The sequence below is a fragment of the Manis pentadactyla genome, chromosome 15 (genome assembly GCF_030020395.1).
Source record: "Manis pentadactyla isolate mManPen7 chromosome 15, mManPen7.hap1, whole genome shotgun sequence".
NCBI lineage: Eukaryota > Metazoa > Chordata > Mammalia > Pholidota > Manidae > Manis > Manis pentadactyla.
In genome coordinates this window covers 19,505,656-19,528,363 of record NC_080033.1, presented here as the reverse complement: position 1 = coordinate 19,528,363, position 22,708 = coordinate 19,505,656, and the positions used below count along the sequence as shown (strand labels likewise).

At 58.1% G+C, this 22,708-nt stretch overlaps 2 protein-coding genes across 10 annotated transcripts; one reads left to right on the top strand and one right to left on the bottom strand.

The window, feature by feature from the left end:
- Positions 1-153: 153 nt before the first annotated feature.
- Positions 154-3,120, top strand: IGFLR1 (IGF like family receptor 1). The gene is given in 4 exon segments (XM_036929098.2): positions 154-166; positions 542-842; positions 2,322-2,353; positions 2,356-3,120. Coding segments are annotated over 4 exon segments (702 nt in total). The 3' UTR covers positions 2,712-3,120.
- On the bottom strand, positions 3,039-22,414 carry KMT2B (lysine methyltransferase 2B). 9 transcript variants are annotated; one of them, XM_036928974.2, is made up of 37 exons: positions 22,031-22,411; positions 20,832-20,904; positions 18,590-20,586; positions 18,366-18,479; positions 18,122-18,272; positions 17,579-17,858; positions 17,362-17,417; positions 16,851-17,126; positions 16,463-16,557; positions 16,088-16,186; positions 15,839-15,952; positions 15,567-15,713; positions 15,370-15,465; positions 14,806-14,923; positions 14,176-14,289; positions 13,819-14,003; positions 13,654-13,743; positions 13,461-13,562; positions 13,255-13,328; positions 12,556-12,703; positions 12,368-12,459; positions 12,151-12,288; positions 11,254-11,428; positions 10,921-11,068; positions 10,765-10,843; positions 10,504-10,664; positions 9,246-9,473; positions 7,868-9,164; positions 7,692-7,781; positions 7,505-7,614; positions 4,971-5,108; positions 4,817-4,891; positions 4,538-4,715; positions 4,126-4,233; positions 3,953-4,036; positions 3,702-3,831; positions 3,039-3,611 (listed from the first exon to the last, which is right to left on the bottom strand). In XM_036928974.2, exons 1-37 carry the CDS (start codon positions 22,391-22,393, stop codon positions 3,336-3,338), a joined length of 8,199 nt encoding a protein of 2,732 aa, XP_036784869.2. In that variant the 5' UTR covers positions 22,394-22,411; the 3' UTR covers positions 3,039-3,335. The 9 variants fall into 9 exon arrangements, with proteins under 9 accessions (XP_036784869.2, XP_057349130.1, XP_057349129.1 ...); XM_057493147.1 differs by having other exon boundaries at positions 10,921-11,041; XM_057493146.1 differs by having other exon boundaries at positions 11,254-11,412; positions 13,461-13,557.
- Between the last annotated feature and the right edge of the window lie 294 nt (positions 22,415-22,708).

Genomic DNA, 22,708 nt, shown 5'->3' with positions numbered 1-22,708 from the left:
TGGGGCTAGGCTTTGGTTATAACCTCAGCTGAGGAACTTCGAACAACAGGTGGGAAAGCAGTGGGCTCAGGGCCCAAGGCCCTAGAAAACCCTAAGTGGGACTATTTGGGGAACTTCAGCATATCCATCTGAGGCTTCTCAAGGGAGAGACGCATGGCTGTGGCAGGTTGGAGGATTCCCAGCCCGGAGAAGATTGGGGTTAGGAGTTAAGGTAAGTTTGTTGGGAGTTGAGTGGGAGTCTCCAGTGGGTGAGGGCTGGGTCGTTCATGCCAGCTGTTTTGAAATGGGAATCGGTAATACCTAATAAGCTTACCTAAGCCAGGTGCCGTTCTAAGTAAGCACTTCTAGTAACAGTTTTAACTCTTGACGGTAAACTTTGAAACAGGTGCTATTACAATCCAGTTTTAGGGATGGGGAAAAAAGACAGTAGGAAGGTGGAAGGGGTGGGATATGAATCCACGCATTCTGGCCCCTGAGTCCTCATTCTAGCCATCTTGAGGTCTTGTGGCCTCTCTGGTAACGGGCCAGAAGCTGGACTAAGGGCTGGAGGTAGATTCCCGCCTTCCGAAGGAGCTTGGGGGATCTCATGCCTGTACACCCACTGCTTTCTTCTTCTGCCCCGGTTTCCTGGAAAGTGCGGCAGAGGCGCTGTGGCCGGAAGTCCTGCGGTCACGGCCCCCCAGGCCGCAAGCCCCGCCTGGATGGGCCCCTCAGCCTCTTCCCGACTGCGGCACTGCTCCGGCGCAGCTGGAGGCTTCTCTGCCCTGCGGCCACCTCGAGTACAGGAACCCTGGCAACCAGTGCTGTGGCAGCTGCCTGCAGCGTTTCGGGCCGCCCCCTGCCCGGGTGAGGAGCAAGGACAGGGAGTATGCTTACGTCCGAGCAGAGCTAGGGGGTGATAGGGAACCGGGGGAAGGGGCGAGGTCTGTAGGGTATGGCCCGTGAGGCTTGCTTCGGGGGTAGGAGCGGTGAGCCTTACGCAGGTAAGACGGATTGGGGGTCTGAGCCAGTGAAGAAGGGAATAGTGTGGGTTGGACACTAGGGCCACGGCGAAGGGGTGCGGACGGTTGGGCGAGATCGGGGCGGTGAGGAAGGGATGGGCTGTGGTTAAAGCCGTGTGTGGGCGGAGATCCGTGCCGAGGCGGGAGGGCAATGAGAGGGGCGGGGCCTGTGTAGAGAGAGGGTTCGGAGCCCGGCGGAGCTAGTGCGGGGTAGAGGGGCGGGCACGTCCGCTGATAGGTTGGGTGAGTAGAGTGCAAGGGGAGGAGCCTACCGGGATAGGGCAAAGGAGAAAGGGGGCGTCTCCAGCGCAGATGAGGTGGGGCCTGGCGGCTACACATGAAACCCTGTTTCCGATAAGATTTGAGTTTTCAGAAAATTGTGGGCTCAATGACTTTGGCGATCACGTAACATACCTCCTTCAGTGAGTGACTTCCTGGGCAGTGAACCCCAATAACGCGGAATTATGTAGCCTCTGTGGCGGTGGAGCCACGACTCCCACTCCCGCGGGGAGCTGCGACGGAACCCGGTGGCTCTGCAGAGAGGCGCTGCTGGTCGGGCTCTGGAGGGCCCGGGCAAGGGTGCCGCTTGCGGGAGGTGGGGCGGAGGTTGGAGTGCGTGGTTTGGGATCGGATTGGCGAGGTCTGGATCAAGGGAAAGAGTGTGGCCCCACTGAAGAGGATAGGGGTGGGGGCAAAGTAGTATCAAGAGGTGACCTGCCTAAGTTAAAAGTAGTCGCACTTGGGTCGGGGGGCTAGATCAGGTGGCACTGTGGCCCCATTGAGGGGTATAGGATGGGAGGTTTGGGCTGAGGTGCTTTACTCCAACCCCTTATTCCCAGAAGTAGGTCTCAGAAGACCAAGGAGACCTGCCTCCTTACATCTGGAAAACCAAGCATCCTTACTTAGCCCCCAGAAGTCCATCTCACTGATGATTTCCCGTTTCTCCAGTTTCCCGTGGACATCCGTGCCTGACGTCCGTCAGCAGGCTTCACGGAGTTCTGCCATGCTGAGTTTTGCCCTGCCAGTGGTGTGCTGGTTCTGCTCCTGACCTTAGGAGCGATCCTCCTGCTCGCCCCGCAAGGGCACCACGACCAGCAGGAGAAAGCCGTCCCTCCACCCCTATAATGGCTTGGTTTGCAGTGACCCCAAAACACATGACTTCTTCTCCCACTTGCCCTCTCCGGGCTCCCTCGAGGCAAGGGACTCACAGGAAGTCTCTCTGCTTTCTCTCCTGGGCAAGGATTAGTAGGGGACACACCAAGCAAGGGGAAGGTGGACTGTAAGCACACTATTTCTCCTTCCCACCCCTCCATCTTGTTTTCCAGAGCTGCTGAGTCTGGCACTGCAGCCCCTTTTCTCCTGGATGAGCTGGAGGTGCTGATTGTACTTCTGGACCCTGAGCCTGGGCCAGCTGCGGGTACTGCCTGTGGCACCACTTGACACCTGGCTCCTTTGTCCACCTTCGCCTACTCACTATGACCCATTCACTCACCTCTGCAGGCCCTGATCAAGATGGTAGTGGCAAGGGAGTCCTCTGCCTTTCTGGGCCAGCTTCGCACACAGCTGGCCCTGCGAGGGTGGGCTGATACACTGCAGGTGCTACTCAAGCTTGGCTGGTCTGCGGCTTGCTTGCCTGGTACTAAGAAAGCTTCCCTTGAAGTAAATTCCTGCTCTCTCTGGGCCTCATTTATGGGACCTCTTGAAATATAGTCTGAATTGGGCCAAGACCCAACATTCCCTTCATTCTCCTCCCACAAGAGAAGGGCCTCTTCTACCACACACAGAAGACCAGATGTGGGAGAGCTGACCTTAGGTGCCTCTGGGCAAACAGGGACCCTCTGAGAAGCGGCCTTGCTACCCCCAGGACAGCTCACCCACAGGGACCCAGCTGCATTCTAATCTGGAATATGTAGAACATGTGTCACTCTGAAGTCCAACAATGGCTGCACCTACCTACGGATGCTGACAGGCTTCCTTGGCATGGGAAAACGGGAGCTCTTACCTGTCCCAGCACGACACAAATGGCAAGACCACCTCTCCAAACATTGACAGACTTTATTGTGGGGAGGTTCCCACCTGGGATCCCACCCTCTTAAATAAAAAAGTGCATAGAAAAGAAGGGATTTAGAAACTTTTGTACAGTATCTACATCCAGGGCCCCCAGGACAGAAAGGGGCAATTGCTGGGTGGGCTGGAGGGATGGATGCAGGGCCCTTGTCACCTGCATGCCCACATCCACCCTGAACATGAGGGTGGGGGTGAGATACTCTGGGAGGGACTAGGGAGCAAGGGGCAAGATGGCAGCAGGGACGGGTATGGTGGGCAGCCACGGCTTCAGTTAAGAAACCGCCGGCAGCGCTTGGCGCCACAGTTGCAGGGCAGCTTGTTGCTGGCATCCTCAATTGGGAACTTGTAGTCATAGGTGAGCTCCTCACCACGCAGGATGCGGCGCAGGGCAAAGATAACTATGTGCTTCTGGCCCTCCACGTGAATGACTCGAGAGAAGCAGTTGGGCTCACACGAGTGGTTGATGAAGCGGGCAGCATTGCCATGCATGGTGGCATCCACTACGTCGAAGTCATCCATGCGGAACATGTAGCACCCAATGCCCTATAGGGACATGGTGGGGGCCGTCAGGTGCTGTTGCCAAAGACCAGCCCCATTTCACCCACCTCATTCCCATGGCCTGGTGGAGCCCACCTTCCCATCGTAGAACTTCTCCCGCTTGTCAGTCAGCACAGAGCGAATGACAATACCAGAGTACTCAATGACCATCTCGCCCGCATCGATGTTGCGCTTACAGAACAGGCCCCGCCCGTGGATGGCAGATCTGCAAGGTAGGATGGGCAAGGGGGAGCTGAGGGGGCCGGGGAACAGAACCGAAAGAGCTGTCCCACACCAGTGTGTCTGTCCATCCACCCAAGGGGCATCCTCCCCCCGACCCCACTAACCTGTAGACACCCACAGCCTCTTTGGACGTCTTCTTGAGGTGGCGAAAACGCATGGCCATGGGCAGCTCTAGGCTGGTGGCACGTCTGGGGAGGGAGAGCAGTGTCACAAGAGTTGGTCACCTTCTTTAGGACCCTTCCAGACCAGCCCCAGCACCCTGGCCTGCCCTCCACACCTGGTTGACCTGAGCTGCACCTCGTCTTCTTCCTCATCACAGGTGGCTCCCTCAGGGAGCACCCGGTGCTGGGAGGCCAGGAAGTTGAACATGTCAAAGGTGCACTTCCTGCAGACGGCAGGGAGGAGAGGAGGGAGGCTCAGCCATTCCTTCAAGGAGATATTACCTACCTACCTATTCTTTGGCCTGGACTGCTGCTGGCAGGGTAGAAGGAATACTGCGTCTCCTGAAGACACAGCAAAAGGGGAAAGGATGGGATTCATTCTTCCGATGTGAACTCTATAAGAATTCCTGGAGTGGCCTAGTGTCTTTTCCCCAGCCTCAGTTTCTAATCTGTGCAGATTGATTAATTCCCACCCTTGGGAACTCCAACATGCTGCCCTGACCCAGGCACAACACCCAGACCTCTCACCGGAGATAGACTTCAGCGCGGGCCGCCCCATGAGGATTCAGGGGCGGTTCCTCCTGGCCCTCTCCCTGCTGGTGATAGCGGAACTTATAGTGCTGGCAGCGCTGGGCCCCAGGCAGCTGCTCTGCCAGGAAGATGACAGCGTCGTGGTGAATGCCCAGGAGCCTTGCCCCACTCATTCCTGGGCAGTCAGAGGGGAAGACACCCAAATGATGTTGGAGGCCCATCTTGTCCTCGGGGAATCATCCTAGTACCCAGCATCCCTGTGGACCCCCCACTTACCACTAAAGGAGAGATGTCTGAGCCGGGCATGCCCTCGGGCCTCTTGCACCTTCTCAATCAGAGTTCTCCATGCTCCTGAGAAGAGGTTGGGCCAGAGCACTCAGGAAGGTGTTCTCTTGGACACCTCTTCCTCTGATTGCTACTCCTGACTCACCTTCCAAGCTCTCTGCCTCCACGCTGAACCCATCTTCACTGCTGATCTCGAAGCGCAGATGTGGGCCAGCCCGTTTTGGGGCCTGGTTCTCTTTGTCCTCTGGGGATGGAGGTTCTTCCTCAGAGCTTGAAGCCTCACCTGGTCCCAAGGAGCCAGTCAGTGTAGGTGAGAATCACTCCTCTTGGACTCAAAGCCCCCTGTTCCCATCACCCTCTCTTCCTCCCTGGACACAAGCAGATACCGGGTCTGATGGCCCTCTTCCTGATCTAACTGCCCAGTGAATCCTACAGGATAGACATTGTATTTTTTAAAGGGCCTGTGGTCCCTTTTCTGTAGCACAATTTTGCTGGATGAAGTTCCACAGGACCTTTAAGTATTGTGGTTCTGCAGGATACACATATGGTTCACTCAAACCAACTCTGCCATAGATGCTCATCTACCCCTCATTCCTCTGTCTCGCATGGAGAAGTGAAAATACTGGAGTTGTATTTTGCATGTGTATTTTTTTAATAGGTAGCATATTTCTGTAAATATTACAAATACATTATTACACAGGCCCATAGACACAGAATCAAGTACATGCACATTATGAGCTATTTAAGGGATTTTCAGGGGTTAAAGATTTTAAAGAAAAGGAGATACAACTTGTTGATGTAGATGTAGATGTGAGAGAATGAGAGGGCTCAAAGACACCTCTGAGGTTTAGGGCCTGAACAACTAGAAGGTTAAAACTGCCACTGACTGAGATGGTGAGGATTGGGGAGGAACACGTTAGGAGTGAAGGTGGAGAGCTCAGTCTGGGACATGTTGAATCTGAGATTCCTCTCAGAAAAGCCCCCCTTGCAACTTGCTGGTGGAGATGGTGAGCAGGCAGCAGGATACAGGAGCCTGGCTAGCAACTGACTATTGGAATAGAGAGATGGGTTAGAGCCATGAAGCAAGATGAGAGCACCTGGTAAGTAGATAGAGAAGTCAAGGACACGGCCCTGGAACAATTGTAAGTTGACAGATCAGGACAATGAGGCAGCATGACTCAGAGGTGAAGAGAGGGGAGAGGCTGTGTTTGGGTGGAGTTGGGGCGAACAGAGAAGTTTGAGTGGAACATGCTTTAGGAGAGGGGCAGGATTTACATGGCCATGCTTTCTCCCCATGGCACTTGTCTGGGCCAACCCGCCCATATGCCCTCCCATCCCCAAGCAAGACTCCAAACCTGACTCTTGCTCTGTGCCCACATAATCTCGAGGCTTCAGTGCCCCCAGGTCCACCTCTGACTTCTACCACTTCCTCTTAGCCCTCTCCCCATCCTCACCTCCATTCTGCTCCCTGAAGCTAACAGGCTGGTTCCAGGGGCCTCGCCCAGGCGCTCGTGCTGCCTTCCTTCTCTTGGGGCTCGTGCTCAGCTGCAGTGCACTTGCTAACGTGTGTCTGTTTCCTCGACTACATTGTGGAATGGTCCCTGAGGGCAGGGACCTGTCTGTCATGGTCATTGCCTTTTCCTCATGCCGTCTCTGAGCCCCATCAGTAGACTTTTCGGTTAAACAGTCTGTCTACCTCATTCCACTTCCATGCTCAGCAGCTGAGGACCACGTAATGAGAAAAATCCACACATCTGATAGGACTGGGGCCACGGAATTATGAGTCTCAGGCTGCTCGATTACCTGCGTGCTGGCTGCAGCCCACTCCCTCTCCCACTGTCCCGTGACCGACACAGCACTTCCCTTCAGCTTCAGTGAGCCCACCACCCAAAGCCATTCCACGTGCACTGATGTCTGTAAGTACAGTGATACCTTTCCTGTCTCAAGAGGTCTCCTATTCAGACCTGACTGCCATGCCTCCCGCTCACCTCCTTGTCCAACCATGAGTCCTCTTCATCCTCCTCGGCCTTATGGTCTCAGCCCTCACACCAAACTCCTCTGAGATGCTATCTCACCTGCTCCTCCCAGATCCTTAGCTGAGCTTTTTGGCAAGGTGCCTGGCTGTTGTTCTGGCTCCCTCATCAACCACTGTCTTCAGTTCTGTACTCTGACATATCCTGTCCCCACCTTGTGCCACCTGCCCATATGCCATACCAACCCTAGACCCAACATGCCTGGGGTCCTCTCTGGAAGTTGGGACTGCTGACTACTCCCTTCCCGGGGCCTCTAGAACACCACTCTCTGATCTCCTTCCTACCGTTCCTGCCCCGGCTCTGGGCCAGAACGTTATCTTTGGCTTCACGAGGTTCCTAAACCTCTGACCCTAGCAGACTAGGATCTGAAGCCGTCCCTGGGCTCTTGGGAACACCACACAAGCACTCTCAGAGGACCTCTTGCATTGAGCTCAAACTTCATCTCTGTGTCTATTTCTCCCACAGGCCATAAGCTCCCTGAGGGCCTCTCTAACGCCAGCACCTAGCCTCAGGCTCGTATCTAGGTGGGTGTGCAATGTACAACGTGCAGTGGCTGTTTTTTAAAGTGGACCAATTCTGTATCTGTCAGTCTCCCAGCAGAGGCAAGCGCAGGGCAGGTGGCAGTGAGGGAAAGGTTGGTCCCTACCTGAGTAATGGTGCCACTGGGACTCAAGCAGCAGGTCAGGGGGACCATCAGGGGCTCGGGGAGGATCACTTTCTGGAAATGACAGCAGAGGGGACCGGTCCTGGAGGGGCCTGTGAGGAGAGACCTGTCAGAAAGGGGAAAAGGACAGAGGTCCCAGAACCTCCAGAGAAAGGAACTGACCACTCACCTTGGGCTTTCCTCCCCAGTGGGCTCCCCAGGATCATCCAGGTCGAGAACTCCACGCACCGTGGGGGTTTTCATCCTCACTCGGCTACACCTGGAGTGGGGGGAAGCACACAGCTGTGCTGCCTTTTCCTGCTCCTCCCTCTTGCCCACCTCCGCAGCCTCACCACATTCACTCACCCGCTGCCACTAAGCCCCAGCCCCTGAGAGGCATCCTCCAAGGACTCTCTGTCTGCCTCCAGCCGGGGGGTCTTGCTTGGGGGAGGCGCTGGTGGGGAACGGCCAGAGAAGGTGGACACCCTCTTGACGCGGATGGCTTGATGGGGCGGGCTGGGGGGCCCACTGCTCAATACCAGTGTCAGTGGAGGGGGAACAGGTGGGGGGGCAGGGCGGACCACCCCTACCACCGGCAGTACACCCAGCAGCGGTCCTGGGGGCAGAGTCCAGGAAGCAGGGGCTGCTGGGGGGATGGGAGGGGGCAGAGGTGGCTGCTTCACTGGGGGGGAGACAGGTTCACCCTCTCCAGCCATCTTCACAAACACTTGCCCCAATTTGTTGACAAGGATGATTTTGGATGTGGCAGGTTTGGGGGGCTCAGGGGCAGGACCCAGGCTCAACACCCGGACTCCTGGGGCCCCAGGGAGCCAGGCAAACGTCCGGGTAGGGTCAGCTGGGTTAGGGGGCAAGCCCTGGTGGGGCTGGTTGCCATTGGCCAGGGGAGGTGCTGGAGGGAGTGGCTCCTCTCTGGGCCCAGCACCCCCATCCCCAGATCCCCCTAGGTTCTTCAACACAAAATCCACAATTTCTGATGGCAAGTCCTCAGGAGGTCGGGCCCTGTCCCCTACAGACCCAATGACCCCAGCCCGGCCCACTCCTGGTCCTGACGGAGGAGTCCCCTGGCCCCGAGGCTGCTGGACTGCCTCAGCCTCGCTGTCTGTGCCATCATCCACTCCGTCCAGCTGTTCAATGCGGGGGGCTCCAGGAAGGGCGCTGGGGGCCAGGGCAGGGCCAGACACCACAGTCACAGGGAAGTGCATGTAGCGGGGGCTGGGGCTGGCCTCCTCCTCAGAGCTGTCTCCTGGGCCCCCGCGGCTGCTCCCCACTGCCCCTGCAGCCACAATCTCTTCCTGGAAGGGCTCAGTCCCCAGCAGGCTGGCCGCAAAGTCCAGGTCAGCAGCACTCAGTCCTGACACCACCTCCATGTCCTCAAAGTCTGGGCCCAAATCTTCAGGGGGTGGCGGAGGAGACGGGGCCAGGCCAGGGGGAGCCAGCTCCCCTGAGGTAGGTGTGAGGGCTCTAACGACTGAGGTAGGAGGGGGCACCCTGAGCTGAGGGGAGGTTCTGAGAGGGGAAGAGGCCCGCCGTGATGGTGGCAGCCTGGGGGCCAGAGGGCTGGGACGACGCGAGCGTCTTGGGGGAGCTGGGAAGTCCAGATCTCCCACTGTAGGGATGTGGTGGGTCAGAGAAGATGGACTTCCTGTGGGGGGAAGGGTCATTGTCAGCCAGGAGCTCCTGCCTCACCTGATCCCACCGCTCCCAGACACGCCCAGGTACTCACCAGGGGAGGGGAGAGGTCCGAAGGAGACACCCCCTAAGGGCCTCCGGGATGGTGAGTAGTTGGGCACTTTGATACGAGCCCCCAAGAAGGAGCGAGGGACTGGAGGAGGGGCACTGCTTGGATCCATTCGAAGTGGGGTGTCCAGGTTCTGAATGGGTGAGTGGTGCTCAGGAGCTCCAGGGATAAGGGCATCAGTATCTGGTAGGGGGTCCACATGATCTGGGGGCACTAAAGAAGCAGAAGATGGTATCGGGCTCTTTGTTAAAACCTCTCCTCATATAACATCCCTTCTTTTGAGCCAACTGTGCCTTTTCTGCTCCACCCCCCCCACCCCGTCCAACCCAGTTCTCAGTCATCACCCAGGCCCCAAACCCATCTGTGGCTTCTGCAAAACCTCCACACGCACCTGGCTCAGGGTCCCTTTGTGACCCCTCCTCACCCATCTGTTGCCATCTCCCCACCTCCTGGCTGTCTACTGCTCTCTCTGATTCAGGCCCCACAGGCCACAAGGAGTAATGCCTGTGCGGCCAGCCCTACCATTTTCTGCAGGTTCCTGCCACATCAAACCCAGCAGCCCCATCGTGGCTCGTGAGGCTCCCATTACCTGGCTCCACCCAACCTGTGCAAGCCGATCTCTGCCTCCTCCTCCCACTAGTCCCTTGTCTCCAGCCAGGACAGCTGCACCCTCCTCCCACCTACCTCATGTCATGCTCCGAGTTGGAACAAACCCTTTGCCCACAAACACAATCCAAATCTCTTCCTTGTCCCATTCAGCCTACCTCTCCCTTTACCAAGCTCCAAGTCCATTCTTCACTCTGTGCCATCCAACTCTCAGGTACATCCCTCAGTGCCAGCAGGGCCATGAGGAGCCAGTGTGGGAACTAAGCACATCTAGGCTGGCATCTGGGCGCCACCACATTGCTGTGGTGGGCGGCTGCCCCTTCTGAACTGCAGGACAGTGGAGCTTGTACTTCCTCAGAGGGCTTTACCCCAAGTCAAGTGGCCGTAACACTTCCTATGTCTATCCAGAAAAGTTGCCACCCCCAGCAAGCAGAGAGCATGGTGCTCTCCCCTTACTTCCTGTGAAATGCCAAGCACCGCCCTGGCACCTAACACATAGACCTTACTGCCATTACAACAAATGCAAAAATGGCCAGCATCTGGGGTTTCTTTGGGGAAAAGGGGAACAAGGGTGGTGGGTAACCGCTTGGGGAGGGTGACATTCAGAGAAGAAAATGAGGGTGTTCCAAGGCCATACCTGAGGAAGGGGCGGGGCTGTGCACAATGGTCTGGTTCTCTTCTGCTGCCTCCAGGTGAACCGGCGCTTCCCTTGGCCCCCATGGCCGATACTCCAGAATTCGGCACCGATACCAGCAGCGTCGCCGAGCATCCACCGTGCTCCAGTAGAGACGGGAGCATCTGTCAGGAGGGTGTGTGGGACAAGAGGGTCAGGGCAACTAGGGAAATGGGACCTAGTCCCATATTCCCCCTACCCCACAATGCCCTCTGAGCTGCTCACTGGTAGCCAATGGGGAAGAGCCGTCCCTCACAGTCTGAGAGATCAGACAGGGTACCCAAGGAGTCAATTCGGATGGAGCCTATGGTGCAAAGGAGAGGTCAGGAGGTTGGGGTCGGGCAGGGTCAGGAAGACCAGGACAGAGCGCAAGTGGCTTACCGATAAGCACATTGATGGCATCAGGTTCGAGCCCTGTCAAGAACTTGCGCTTGAAGTTGATGCCTTCGAAGTCCACATAGACTCGTCGGAGAACATCAAACCCATCCGGGGTCACGATCTCCTGGGGGATGGGTGGCAAATGGCGCTGCTATATTGGTGGAGGATAAGAGGGGTGCAAGGGAAGGCTCTGGAAGCAGGGACTAGACAGTTGGGGGCTTGGGTAAAGGACTTGGGGAGAACAAGGAGAAAACCCCAAAAAGCATCTGGGGCCAAGCCTGAGGGACCACCGGGGTCCATGGGTGAAGGAGTTAGAGGAGAAGGGGGACGGCCTACCTTGCCGTCCAGCAGGTCTGTGTGTTTCTGGCAGAACACTTTCTTGTCATCCTGGAAGATGCAGTAGCTGGCCCGGGCGCACATGAAGTGGAAGTTGCTGAGGCAGGAGGAGAGGCAGCAGCCCACCGTGGCTCCAGGCTTCAGGCAGAGCTCACAGCGCTGCGGGTGGAAGAGGCTGCTGAGGGGAGAAGTCAGTGACCGCGGCCAGGCTCGGACACTCAGCACTGCTGTTCTTGAGACTCTGCGCGGGCCCATCTTAGCCCAGCACCTCACACGGCAAAGGCACTCACCAAACATAACCTCTCCCCTAGCTGCATCCAGGGCCAGGTGCACATCAAAACTATTTCAGATTTTCTGAAGCAGAGTATAGGCGGTGGGGAGAAAAATAACAGCTGACACTTACTGAGCAGCACTGACCGTTTTCTCACACCATGCTACCCCAAAACCTCTATCATTTCATTTAATCCTCATAGCTGTCCCCCTGAGCTATCGCTTACGTCCCACTTCCTGCTAGAGAGCCTGAGGCAGTCCACAGCAGCTGACCCAGGCCCCACACTGCTGAGAGGGGAGTGTGACCCAGGCAGCACCTCACCTCACAAGGACGGAGTAAGAGCTAGATGCCCTGTTATACGGAAAGCATCCAGCACAGGCTCAAACAACGGAGTTCTTCAAACTTTTAGTCTCCCAGGATTCAGGCCCACATTATGGCCACAGGACACAAACAGGAGAAAACCTGGTATCACTGCAGCACCAGGGTCCTGGGACAACCAAAAAACGTACCCAGGACCAGCAGTGAAAGAACACACTGGGTAGAGACTGTGAAATGAGCTGTCTCCCCTGGAGAGGGCCCTACCCGAGACCCCAGGGCTGCCCACCTCTCCTGGCCCGGGCCCTCACCATCTGTCTCCCTCGAGCCACAGCAGCGTGCACATTCTTGAGGGAGCCATCATTTTCTTCAAACACTTCAGCTGACCAAATGGCACAGTTGACGTGTGTCCATTCATTCTGCCCGATGTACAGGAGCCGCCCTGCCTCCTGGGGGCAGAGCAGCATCATGAGGGGAGGCTGTAGGGACCAGGCCACACAACCTGGACCTTCACACAGCGGCCCTCACCTTAGAGTCTGCATCCCCATATTTGAGGCAAAGTGCACACTGACGGGGGTCCTCCAGGTGTGAGAAAGCAGCTGGATCCTTGCCCTGGAGAGCTGGAAGGGGTGTGGGAAGGGAGGCCCAAGAATCAGGACCTAGAGCCTGGCCCACCAACTCAGGGGCTCTGGCTTCCAGCCCCCACTTCCCAGTACCTGCTGAAGGGTCCCCTGGAGGCTGCCCTGATTCTGGGGTCTCTGGTTCCTGCTGCCTCCACTGAGCGTAGACATGGTCCAAGGATGGGGGCAACACGGCATTGGGAAGGACTCCGCTGTGGACAGGCAGGGCCAGCATCTGACATGTCTAACAAGGGTGGCTGGGCTAGCGCCCACCCACAGCCTAAACACACTATGACACCCTCTGTCCTCTCTCCAATAGTATTTCTCTCAGTCTCGTTAACAAGCCAGACCCTCTCATGCCACCTTGGACAAATGAAGTGCTGTTCCTCATGCCTGGAATACTCTTCCTTGGTATCTCAGCTCAGACATTCTCTTTTCTGGAAAGCCTATGGCCTGGACTCCAGCAGGCACCTCCTCTGGTCTCCCACAGCCCCCTGAGCTTCCCCATCATCGCCCTTACGGGGCATCAGTGGCTGCCCAAACTCCTAAACACAGCTCATTCCTTGTTGTTCCCAATACTGCCTTGCACAAAATAGAAACAATGTGAGAGCTAACTATACAACCTGAGTCTTTGCTACTCTAGAACCACCGGGGACTCTCCTCCTGGTTCCACCATCCTCTAGACCCTAACTCCACTCCTGGTCTATTCTCAGCCTGGCTTAACCTTGGATTCCCAGGAGCCCTTGCCTTAGCCCTCGCTCCCTGGTTCCCCTCCTGCCACCCAGACTTGCTCACTTTGGCAGCCGGGTACTCCGTCGCCAGTACTTGGGGTCGTGGGCGTCGAACCAGCCGAACGCAGACTCTAGCAGCTGGGGAGCGGGTTAACAGCATGAGAAGAACTGGCTTCCCCAGGAGAGCTGGTGGGAGCAGGGTCTGAAGGACCCACTCTCTCCTCCCCGCTACCACTCAGGCCATCTACAGGCAAACCTCAGAGAGCTCACCTTCAGTAGGAGCCCCTTCATCTGGCCTCCAGCCCGGCGCTCTGGGGTCTCTCCTTCCGAGTGCCTCATCAGGATGCCCACCACGTCCTCCATGAAGCTGTGCTGTAAGGGGGCTTGTCAGGATCTGAGCTCCCACCCCAACCGCAGCCCTCTCCTCCTGGCACCCACCTAATCCTCTTAGTGTCCCACTCACCACTGACTTGTAGTGGCCTTCCTCGAAGCGCTGACTCACAACTTGCAGATCACAGGGCCCTGGGTGCAGCTGCTTTCCATCCTGCCCACACTGCGAAGAAGGGAAGTCAGCAGGGCTGGTGATGGGCCTGGCCCCATCCCATCCTGCCTCCCGAGCCCCCCAGACCTGGGTGCACAGCAGCAGTGGGCCTGCCACCTTGGAGCTCAGCAGGCCCTGGAGCACCCGGCGCAGCCCCTCCTGCAGGGCTCCACTCAGGGCCTCTCGCCAGCGGGGGTGCGTGGCCCCAGCACACGGTCCACAGGTGTACAGCACCGAGTCTGGTAGCCCTGAAAGGATCTCATAATCTTCATCTAAAACAGCCAGGGCAGGAAAGAAGAAAATGGTTCAGGAAGATGTGAGGGCTCTCGGCCCCAAGGCTGCCAAGGCTATTTAATCCACCTGTCCTCTGAGGGCTGGTGGCAGCAGGTAGGAGAGGGACCCCCACAGGACTGAGGCTGCAGCCCGAGTCCTCCACCCACTCACCTGAGAGTCCCTCGCACTTGGCATGCACCCAGTGGTCACACTGTGCGCACTGCATCATCTTGCTCTCATAGTCGTTATCTTCGTAGCAGCGTGTGCAGATTGGGCAGTAGTTTCCTAGAGGAAGAGAAAAGGAGATGGCAAGTCAGAGGGGCCACTACCTGCCCTTCAGAGTCCCTGTGTGGGGACCCACCCTCTCCTGACTGCTGCACGGGCTGCCTCCAGTATACCCCTTTAGTCCCTACTGCCCCCAAAAAGCTGGCTGAGAATAAGGCTTCTTTTCTAACTCTGGAGCCCCAACGCCTCACAAAGACTGGGGCCTTGATGAACATGCTGCCTGACTAAAAGAGGAAAGCCCAGGTTTGGGCTTGAGGTTCCAAGTGGCATCTCCAGGGCGACCATCAGAGTGGGGTACAAGCCCTCCACTCCCACTGCCCTCAGAGGGGCTGCATTCCTCTACTTTATGTACTAGGTGGTCTTCCGCAGAAGACTACCCTGAGCCAAAGGAGAAGTTCCACAACTAGGAGTTGAGTGGAAAGCCATTAGAAAGAGCATGTTCTGACTGCCTGTCTAGGAGCCTGGCACAACTGCCCGGTGGCCCCCCAGGGCCCCAGTCCCCTGCCAGGTCCCCACCTTTCTCATAGAGCTGGGTGCACCTGGGGCAGAGGCTGTAATCTCCAGACCACTCGACGTCCCAGTTCTTGCCTGGAGTCGCCCCACAGCTTTTACAGCGCACGCAGGCTGAGCAGATCTGGGGGGCAGGGCGACGTTAGGGGGACAGCCAGACACCAACTGGAGCAGTGCGGGGTGGGGACAGGCAAAAAAGGGTGGACAGTAGGCAGGAGACAAATGAGGAAGGACAGCTAAGAGAAAAGGTGTACAGGAGAGGAAAGGAAGAGGAGGAAGGGGGAGGAAGAGAAGCGGGGCAGGAGAGAAATGAAGCGGGGAGACTGGCAGAGGGGGATGGGAGGAGTGGAGGGGAGGCTAGAACAGGACATTCTAAGCCCCCAGCTATGGAATCCATGAGCCCTTGCAACCGTTAAGTACAAATTCTGCACATGAATCTTGTTTGTGAAACTTTTTTGAAGAGAAAAGTATACCAAGCTCTGAAAAGAAACCTCCAACCTTCCCCTCCTCTTAACCTAGAGCAGCATTAATCAGAACTCCAAAGCAAGGGGTGTGGGCCTCATCTCTCACCCAGTGGCGCCGTTTGCGTGTGGCCCGGGTTGGGTAGCTGGGCCCCAGGCAGGCTGGGTGATAAGCATGGCGGCAGCGCTCACACTCCAGGAGGTGCTGTTGGAGGGTGGAGAATGACAGCAATGATAGAACCTACCAGCACAGGGTCATCCCTTCTCCTCTGTGCCTCCCCTCACCCCCATGGCCCATGCTCAAACCTTAGATCCCCGGCCCTTGCGCCCACAGACATGGCAGAACTTGCAACGGCGGCAGCACCAGGTGTCATGATGTTGGGGCAGGGGCCGCTCAGCCTCTTCCAGGCAGAATGGGTGGAAAGGGTCACAGCAGACTTGGCAGAACACCAGCTGGGGGCAGGGACAGTGAACGATGGACACAGTGAGAGGCCAGAGGATGAGATCCTAAGGGCCCAAGAATCAGGCAGTAAGGGCCACTGGGGACTTGTGGCTATGGAAAAAGGTGGGGATCCAACCTCATGCAGGCCTTTGCTGGCACACAGTAAGCACACCATCGGCGGCCCGCCTGGCACAGAGGTGAGCACACTCAGGCCACCCATCAGCCACACGTTCTCCAGATCACAATCCTCCTGAGGGAAGAGAAGACATGGGATGAGAGAGCAGTCAGGAACACAAGCCAGATCCACCATTTAAGACCTGCATCTCAGACCCAATCAATAAGTTTCTTCCAACCAGTCTTAAGACCCTCACCCTTAATGCCATACCTTAAAATCCACACGGACCCGGTGCACACCATCGGGGGACTTCTGTTTTCCAGTCCAGCCATTGGGAAAAGAAGCATAGGGACCAGGGGCCAAAGCATCCTAGGGAGGACGGTAGTGGTCAGAAGGCTGCCAGCCCCCCACTTTGCAGACTTCTTTCCTCTCTGCCCTGTTCCCTAGCCCTCCCAGCCCTGGCTTTTGCCCAGATCCTACTTTACTTTCCAGGACGGGCTGCCCCACCCCCCAGGGCCTGTCCTCTGGTGTGGACACAACATGGCACTCAGGTGAGCAGTTACCCTGACTTCCCAGGAAACTCCTGGAGGGCGGGAAACATGCCTTCCATGGGGCTCGGGGTTCTTGGTGTGGGGCTGTGCTGACCTTGTCTGGGCGCCTTCGGGCCTTGAGCTGCAACACAGGCTGCAGGGTGGGTTTGCGGGGCCGGCTCTGCTCCTCAGGTTCTAGCATTGGCAGCTCTAGGCAGGATACACAAGCAGTGAGGTTCCCCTGCTTCCCTTTCTCTATAACCTCCAAAGGTTTCCTAGATACCCAGAGCCTTTAACTAATCAAGGTCCACCAGGATGACTGGCGGGCTTTGCTCAAAGAGCTACTGAACACATCACGCAGCAATTCTTTCTGTCCTCCTAAACTCCCTCCTTCCTTGCACTCAGATACTTTATCATATGACAGCTCTGGGTCCAGGAACTCCACCCCTTCCACACATAAGACACAAGTCTGACTGACAGAGGAAGCAACAAGCAATGCGCACCATTCTCTCGGGGGTTCCGACGCCGGGGAGCAGGAGGACCCCCAGGCTCTGAGTCATCCGAGTCCTCGAAGATATCATAGGAGGGTCGCTGTTTGACGCAGCGCCGGGCTGACTTGCGCTGCAGGAGGGAGTCCTGCTCCTCGGTCCCTGGGGAGGCCACCACCTCCTCCCGGGGCCCCCCAGCTCCCGCCCCCCGGCGTGGGCCTGGAGGACCAGGGGAGGCCTCAGGAGATTCATCGGAATCCCAGGGCAACAGCGTCTTCACTATCGTCCGGCCTGTGGGAACAGGGGACTTAGTAGGATCTGAACTGAGCCAGCGACACGAGACACTGGGATGGAGAAAAGACAGAGGATGTGGGGCAGAAGAGAATACAGGAGACAAAGGCACACGATGGAAAAGACAACAAAGATGTGGACCACAAAGTAGGGGGAGAGCGAAGAAAACATGGTCCCCTCCGTACCATGAACCTAAATAGGACTGTGCAAAGAAATGCTCCTCAAACTCCATTACCTTTTTTAGCCAGCCGTTCCATCTTCCGAGCCTCTATCTTGTCGCACTTCCGGTATCTGGGGAGGGGAGCAGCACGTCACCAGGGTAGGGGACTGGTGGTCTGGGGGAAGAGAGGAAGCTCTCCACAAGGATGCCAATCCCACTGCTCTGCCGGGGCAGGAGGCCTGGGAGACTGACAACCATGGCTGGGAATGGAGGCTGTGCCCCAGCTACTCACACACAGCACTGCTTCTTGGTGTTGGGGCCCCCAAACTTGGGCTTGTCCAGACAGTTGACACAGGACCCACAGTCCTGCACACGCAGGCAGCCCCGACAGTGTCCACACCGTGCCATCCGCATCTTCTTGCCATGATGGGAAGGCATGGAGCGCCGGGGTGTATGTGCCAGGGACCCTCCAGACCCAGCAGGCTCTGAGTCTCCCCCAGGCCCTGAGGACTCCACCTTTCCCTGCTGGGACTGTGACGGGACACTCTCAGTCTCAGATGCTGATGACGTATCTAGTGCAGTGGATGGGAGGAGAGAGAGCCACAAAGCCACCAGGTCTTCTACTTCATTTGTTTCCTGCCAGATCCTATTCAATTGGCCCCTTGGCCCCCAAATCAACTAAGGTTCCAGATGCTCCTAAGACCTAGCGCTCCGACCCACTTGTTATCTAGCACCAAGCACCCAACCAGTTCCTGGTCTCCTAGGCTCTTGGTGCATCTGCTTACCCTAAACTTGACACAGCTGTCCAATTCCCCCACAACACACCCGTCCCTACCCTCCGTGGCGAGATCCTGCCGATCCCGAAGCGGGAGAGCACTGAGGCGGGGGACATCTTCAGGCACCATGGCTCGGGCCTGACCCAGGGCCACAGCAGCATGGCGGCAGACATGTTTGATGCGGGGGCCTTGCACAGGGGACTCGGGGCCCTGGTGGAGGAGAAACCAGGAATATGTGTGGGGAGTTCCCCCTTGTGCTCCGGCAACCAGCCTTCTTCAAAGGGCCCCCCTCCCAGTCCATACCGACGGTCTCTCTCTCTTCGTTTCCATCGACTCATCTTCAGACCTGACAGAACCTCTATCTGGGATCTGCTTGACAGCCCCCACGACCTCCTCCATTTGCCCCCCAGGGCTGGGCTGGTGGGGGAATAAACAGGGTCAGAGGCTGGGAAGTGAGGACAGACGGGGCCGGGGAGGGAGGCGCCGAAGAGTCCTGGGAGGCTGGGGCAGGGCTGCGGGACGCTCACCGGCATGGTGGACGCCACCTTCTGCTGCTGCTGCTGGTCAATCTTGAACAGCTGCACCTTGGCTCTCTTGAGAAGGCTGAACATCTTCTCTTCCACACCAGACAGTGGCAAGGAGCCCAGGCTTGTGATCCGGGCCCTTTCCTGGGGTGGCGACTGTGGCTGCTGTGGCGGCAGTGCCTGGGGTAGCGGCTGGGTGTGTAAGGCTTGCAGGGGCTGCTGAAGCTGAGCCTGAGGCTGCTGCTGCCCACTGTTTGGGGCTGGGGCCCCAGGAGGGGGCACCTCAGCCTTAACAGGAGTGACGACCACGGGGGCAAATCGAGGCAGGCTGAGGTGGTTGGTGCGGCCTGCTGCCCGTGGCTCAGGCTCAGCTGGAGAGTCATCGGTGGGAGGCGGCTCTGGCTCAGGGGCTTCAGGAGCCCCGAGAGGAGGAGTAGTAAGCACCGATTCGTAGATCTTCAGGTGGGCCTCACTTGGGGTAAACTGTGGGGCCCGAAGGAGCAGAGGCCTCCGGGATGGAGTGACAGGGATAGGGGGTGGGGGTGGGGCTGGCGGAGGGGCAGGCGGAGGAGGGGGCAGTTCCCGTGTCAGTGAGGTCCAGCGAAACGTGGGTTCCCTTAGGATAGATCGTCTCTTCTCAGGGAGTGGAATTGGGGTAGAAGGAGGGGTTGGGGCACGTGGCGGAGAAGGGGCTGGTGCTGGTTCCTGAGGAGCAAGTGGGGAGGTGGCAACAGGAGGCCGCAGAATAGGTGAGACCTCTACCTTTGGGGGCTTGGGGGTGTCTTCATCCATAAATCGCCGGGGGGTCTTGATGACACGGGAGGAGCGGGCACTCACCACAGGCATAATAAACTGCCGGATATTCTTCAGAAAGGTGGTGCTTTTGGGGACCATAGTGGGGCTGTCTTCCAGAGGACCACCCATGGTGGTGCTGGGGGTTGGAGTGGGAGGAGAGGTGCCCTCTGGCACTGCCCGAGCAGCTTCCCGCTCTGCCCGCTGGCTGGGAGTCAGGGGAGGCCGGCCCCTCTTCCTGGAGCATGTAGCTGGGACCACGGGAGGAAGGGATTCTTCCTGCTCCTCTGGAGCAGGAGGGGGTGGAGGAGATGGTAGGGGCAGAGGGGACACTGGAGGTGGTGGAGGGCAGAGTGGGGGTGGAGGAGATGTTGAGGGGGGTGGGGGAGGTGAAGGGGTCAGAGGGGGTGGAGGGCCTGGAGGAGTCAGGGGTGGGGATGGCAGCTTTGTCTCTTGCTTTTCCTCAGCTAGCATTGTCTCTTCCTTGGCTACAGCTTTCTCTTGCTTCTCTTCATCCTCCTCCTCCTTGTCTTTCTCTTCTTCCTCTTCCTCCTCTCCCTCTTCCTCCAGCTTCTGTTCCTTCCTCCAGCAGGGGCCCTCTCCCTGTCCAGATCCAACTCTTCCTTGGGAAGCATCCTGCCAGCTTTCCTCATGTTGCTCTTGACCCTGACCTGATTCAAATCCCAAGGACAACTGTTCCATCTTCACTCTTTTGGCCTTTGAAACAAACTTGATCATGATGGGAAGACCGCCGCGGCCTCGGCCTCTGCCTCCACGGCCTCCTCGCCCAGACTGTCCTCCACGCTTGGGAGTCCCAGGTCCTGGGCCAGGCCCCTCCTTGCACTTCCAGCTGCCAGTTCGATGTTTTACTGGAACCACAGGAGGTGGGGGCTCGGATTTGGGGATTGTCACAGCTGCTTCTGCCACCACTATTGCTTGTTGCTTCTTCCTGCAGGGGCCTGCTGGCCTTCCCGGGGGCCGTCCCCGAGACCGACGGGGGGTAGAGGGTTCACATGCTCGGCTCCGGGGGGCTGGGGGTGCCTGGGCCCGCCGGAGAAGTTCTGTTAGTGCCTGCACCATCCGTTCTGTGCCCTCCTCACCCCGTTTCCGGGCAGGAGTCTTTGAGGGGGTAGGAGCCACATCTGCTAGGCGAGGAGGTGGAATGGGGGTCGTCTTATGCTTGCGGCCCCGACCTCGGGGGGCTCGACCTAAAAGGAGAATAGGCGTGGGGAGATGGGTCAAGCTAACCCTGCAAACTGAGAAAGGCACTCCGGGAGGGCAGGGACTAAGTCTTACTTGTCTGTTTCCCCCATAGCCCAGCCTAGCTCGGGCTTTGAACACAGAACACACTTGATAACTGATGGAGACTCTAGTTGAACAGGGAAGAGCTGACACAAAAAGCAAGAATAACATTCCTGTAAAGCTATAGAGGTAGAGTTTCCCCATCACTCACCTCGCTGGGATCGGAGCGCAGAGCGCAGGGAACTGGGGGCCACATCTTCATCTGAATGAAAACCCTGAAACTCCTGATTTAGGGGACCAGGGGTGGAGGGGAGAAACAGCAGTCAGTGCCAAAGCCCTCGTTTCACCTGAGACTCAGGTATCAAGGGAATAGCCCCAGTTTCCCCTCAATGTACCCCTGCCTATTTTAAAAAAACCAAAAAGACTGTAAGGTGAGGGAAGTAGGAAACAGTCTCTTCCTTGGAATGGAAGCATGGGGTATTCTGAACCCCCATTCCCTATTCCAGACCACGCCAGCACAACCATTGGTGGTTTGCTGGCGCACAAGAGAACAGAACCGGGTCTTTTCAGACCAGGAAGTAGGCACTATTCTCAGATTCCCTCATACTCCCAACTCAGAAGAAATGGAACCTCTGTTTACATGCTCTGAGGCCATAGTTTCCTCCTGAATTGAAGATGGGAATAGGGCACCCAAGTGGGGAGTGTGGGTGTCTCTCAAAGAGTTTATCATATTAAGGTCCACCATGAGCCCTCAAGTGGCTACAAACTGTCCAAAGTAACAGCCCACACCTTCCTGCCTTTTCCGATAGACTAGGGATAAATCCTGAGCTGAATTCAGACCTGCTAGAGTGCCGGGTCTCAGCCTTCTTTTTATTTCTCTTTCACCTGTGCCCCCAAGAGGACGCCTTCCACCATTCTACCCTCTCTCCACTTTAGGTCAGAAGAGGAACTGGAGCACTGGGGAAACCAGGGATGTGTCAGGATTATGAGGCCGGGCGGGGCAGCCTACAGGTAAGATCCCAGAAAGCCATACCCTGGGTCCCCTAACGCCACCCTGCTGCTGTCAACCCCCACGGGTTGGGCATGCAGTCCCTACAGCCTCCTCCGCCAAACCTCTACTGCCCTAGCTTTGCCAACCATCAAGAGGGATCAGCCCGGGACCTTTCAGCAGGACCTGCCTCAGCCCCAGTGCCCGGCTGCAGCCCGGGCTTCCCTATCCACTTCAGAGGCCTCTTCCACCGACAGCTCTATGCAGCCTACCTCCTTCCATGCCCATGTCCAGGGGCCCTTCCCTCCCCAGGGGCCCTGAGGACTCCTGCTTCCCCACGCCACCCCTCCGGGCCACCTAGACCCCGGGAAGCACCCGGCCTCCGCCCCGCCCGGCGATGGGGACGCTTCCGACTGCCTCACCTCATCGTCGGATTCCCCGTCACTGCTCTCTTCCTGTGGCACGGAGCCCCGGCAGGGGCCCCAGCCCCGGCCCCGGCCCCGGCCCCGGCCCCGCTGAACGCGCGGGCCGGCCCACAGGCGGCGGAGACGGCGCAGGCCCCGGCGGAGCCCCAGCAAACGGAGCAGGGCCGTGTCCTCCCCGGGCTCGGCTCCACCCGGCCCCGCCGCGCTGCCGCCGCGCCGCAGAGCTACCCGCACTCTCTCGGCCCCGCTGCCCCGTCCGCCGCGGCCCCCGCCCCCGCCGGAGCCTCGCGGCCGGCCTGGGAAGCGGCCTCGCGCGGAGCCAGGCCCGGGGCAACTACCGCCGCCCGCCGCCGCCGCCATCTTGGCACCGTGAGAGGGGCCGGGGAGGCGGGGGGAGGGGTGGCCCGTGCGCAGGCCGGGGGGAGGGGAAGGAGAGGAGGGGCGGGGCGGCTGCGGCTCACGACAACAACCAGCGCCGCCGTGCGGCTGCGGGGAGTCTAGGGCTGGGCTGGCTGCGCGCGGGGCACCACGGGAGCGGGAGTCCGAAGACGGTCGGCGGTCACCCTCAGATCGCGCCTCTAGAGCACAAACCCCTACGAGCTGCCCGAGAAGGGTGAGGCGCAGGGGTATCAGGGAAATGTAGTCCATAGCCTGCTCCTTCCGCCGGGAGCTAGG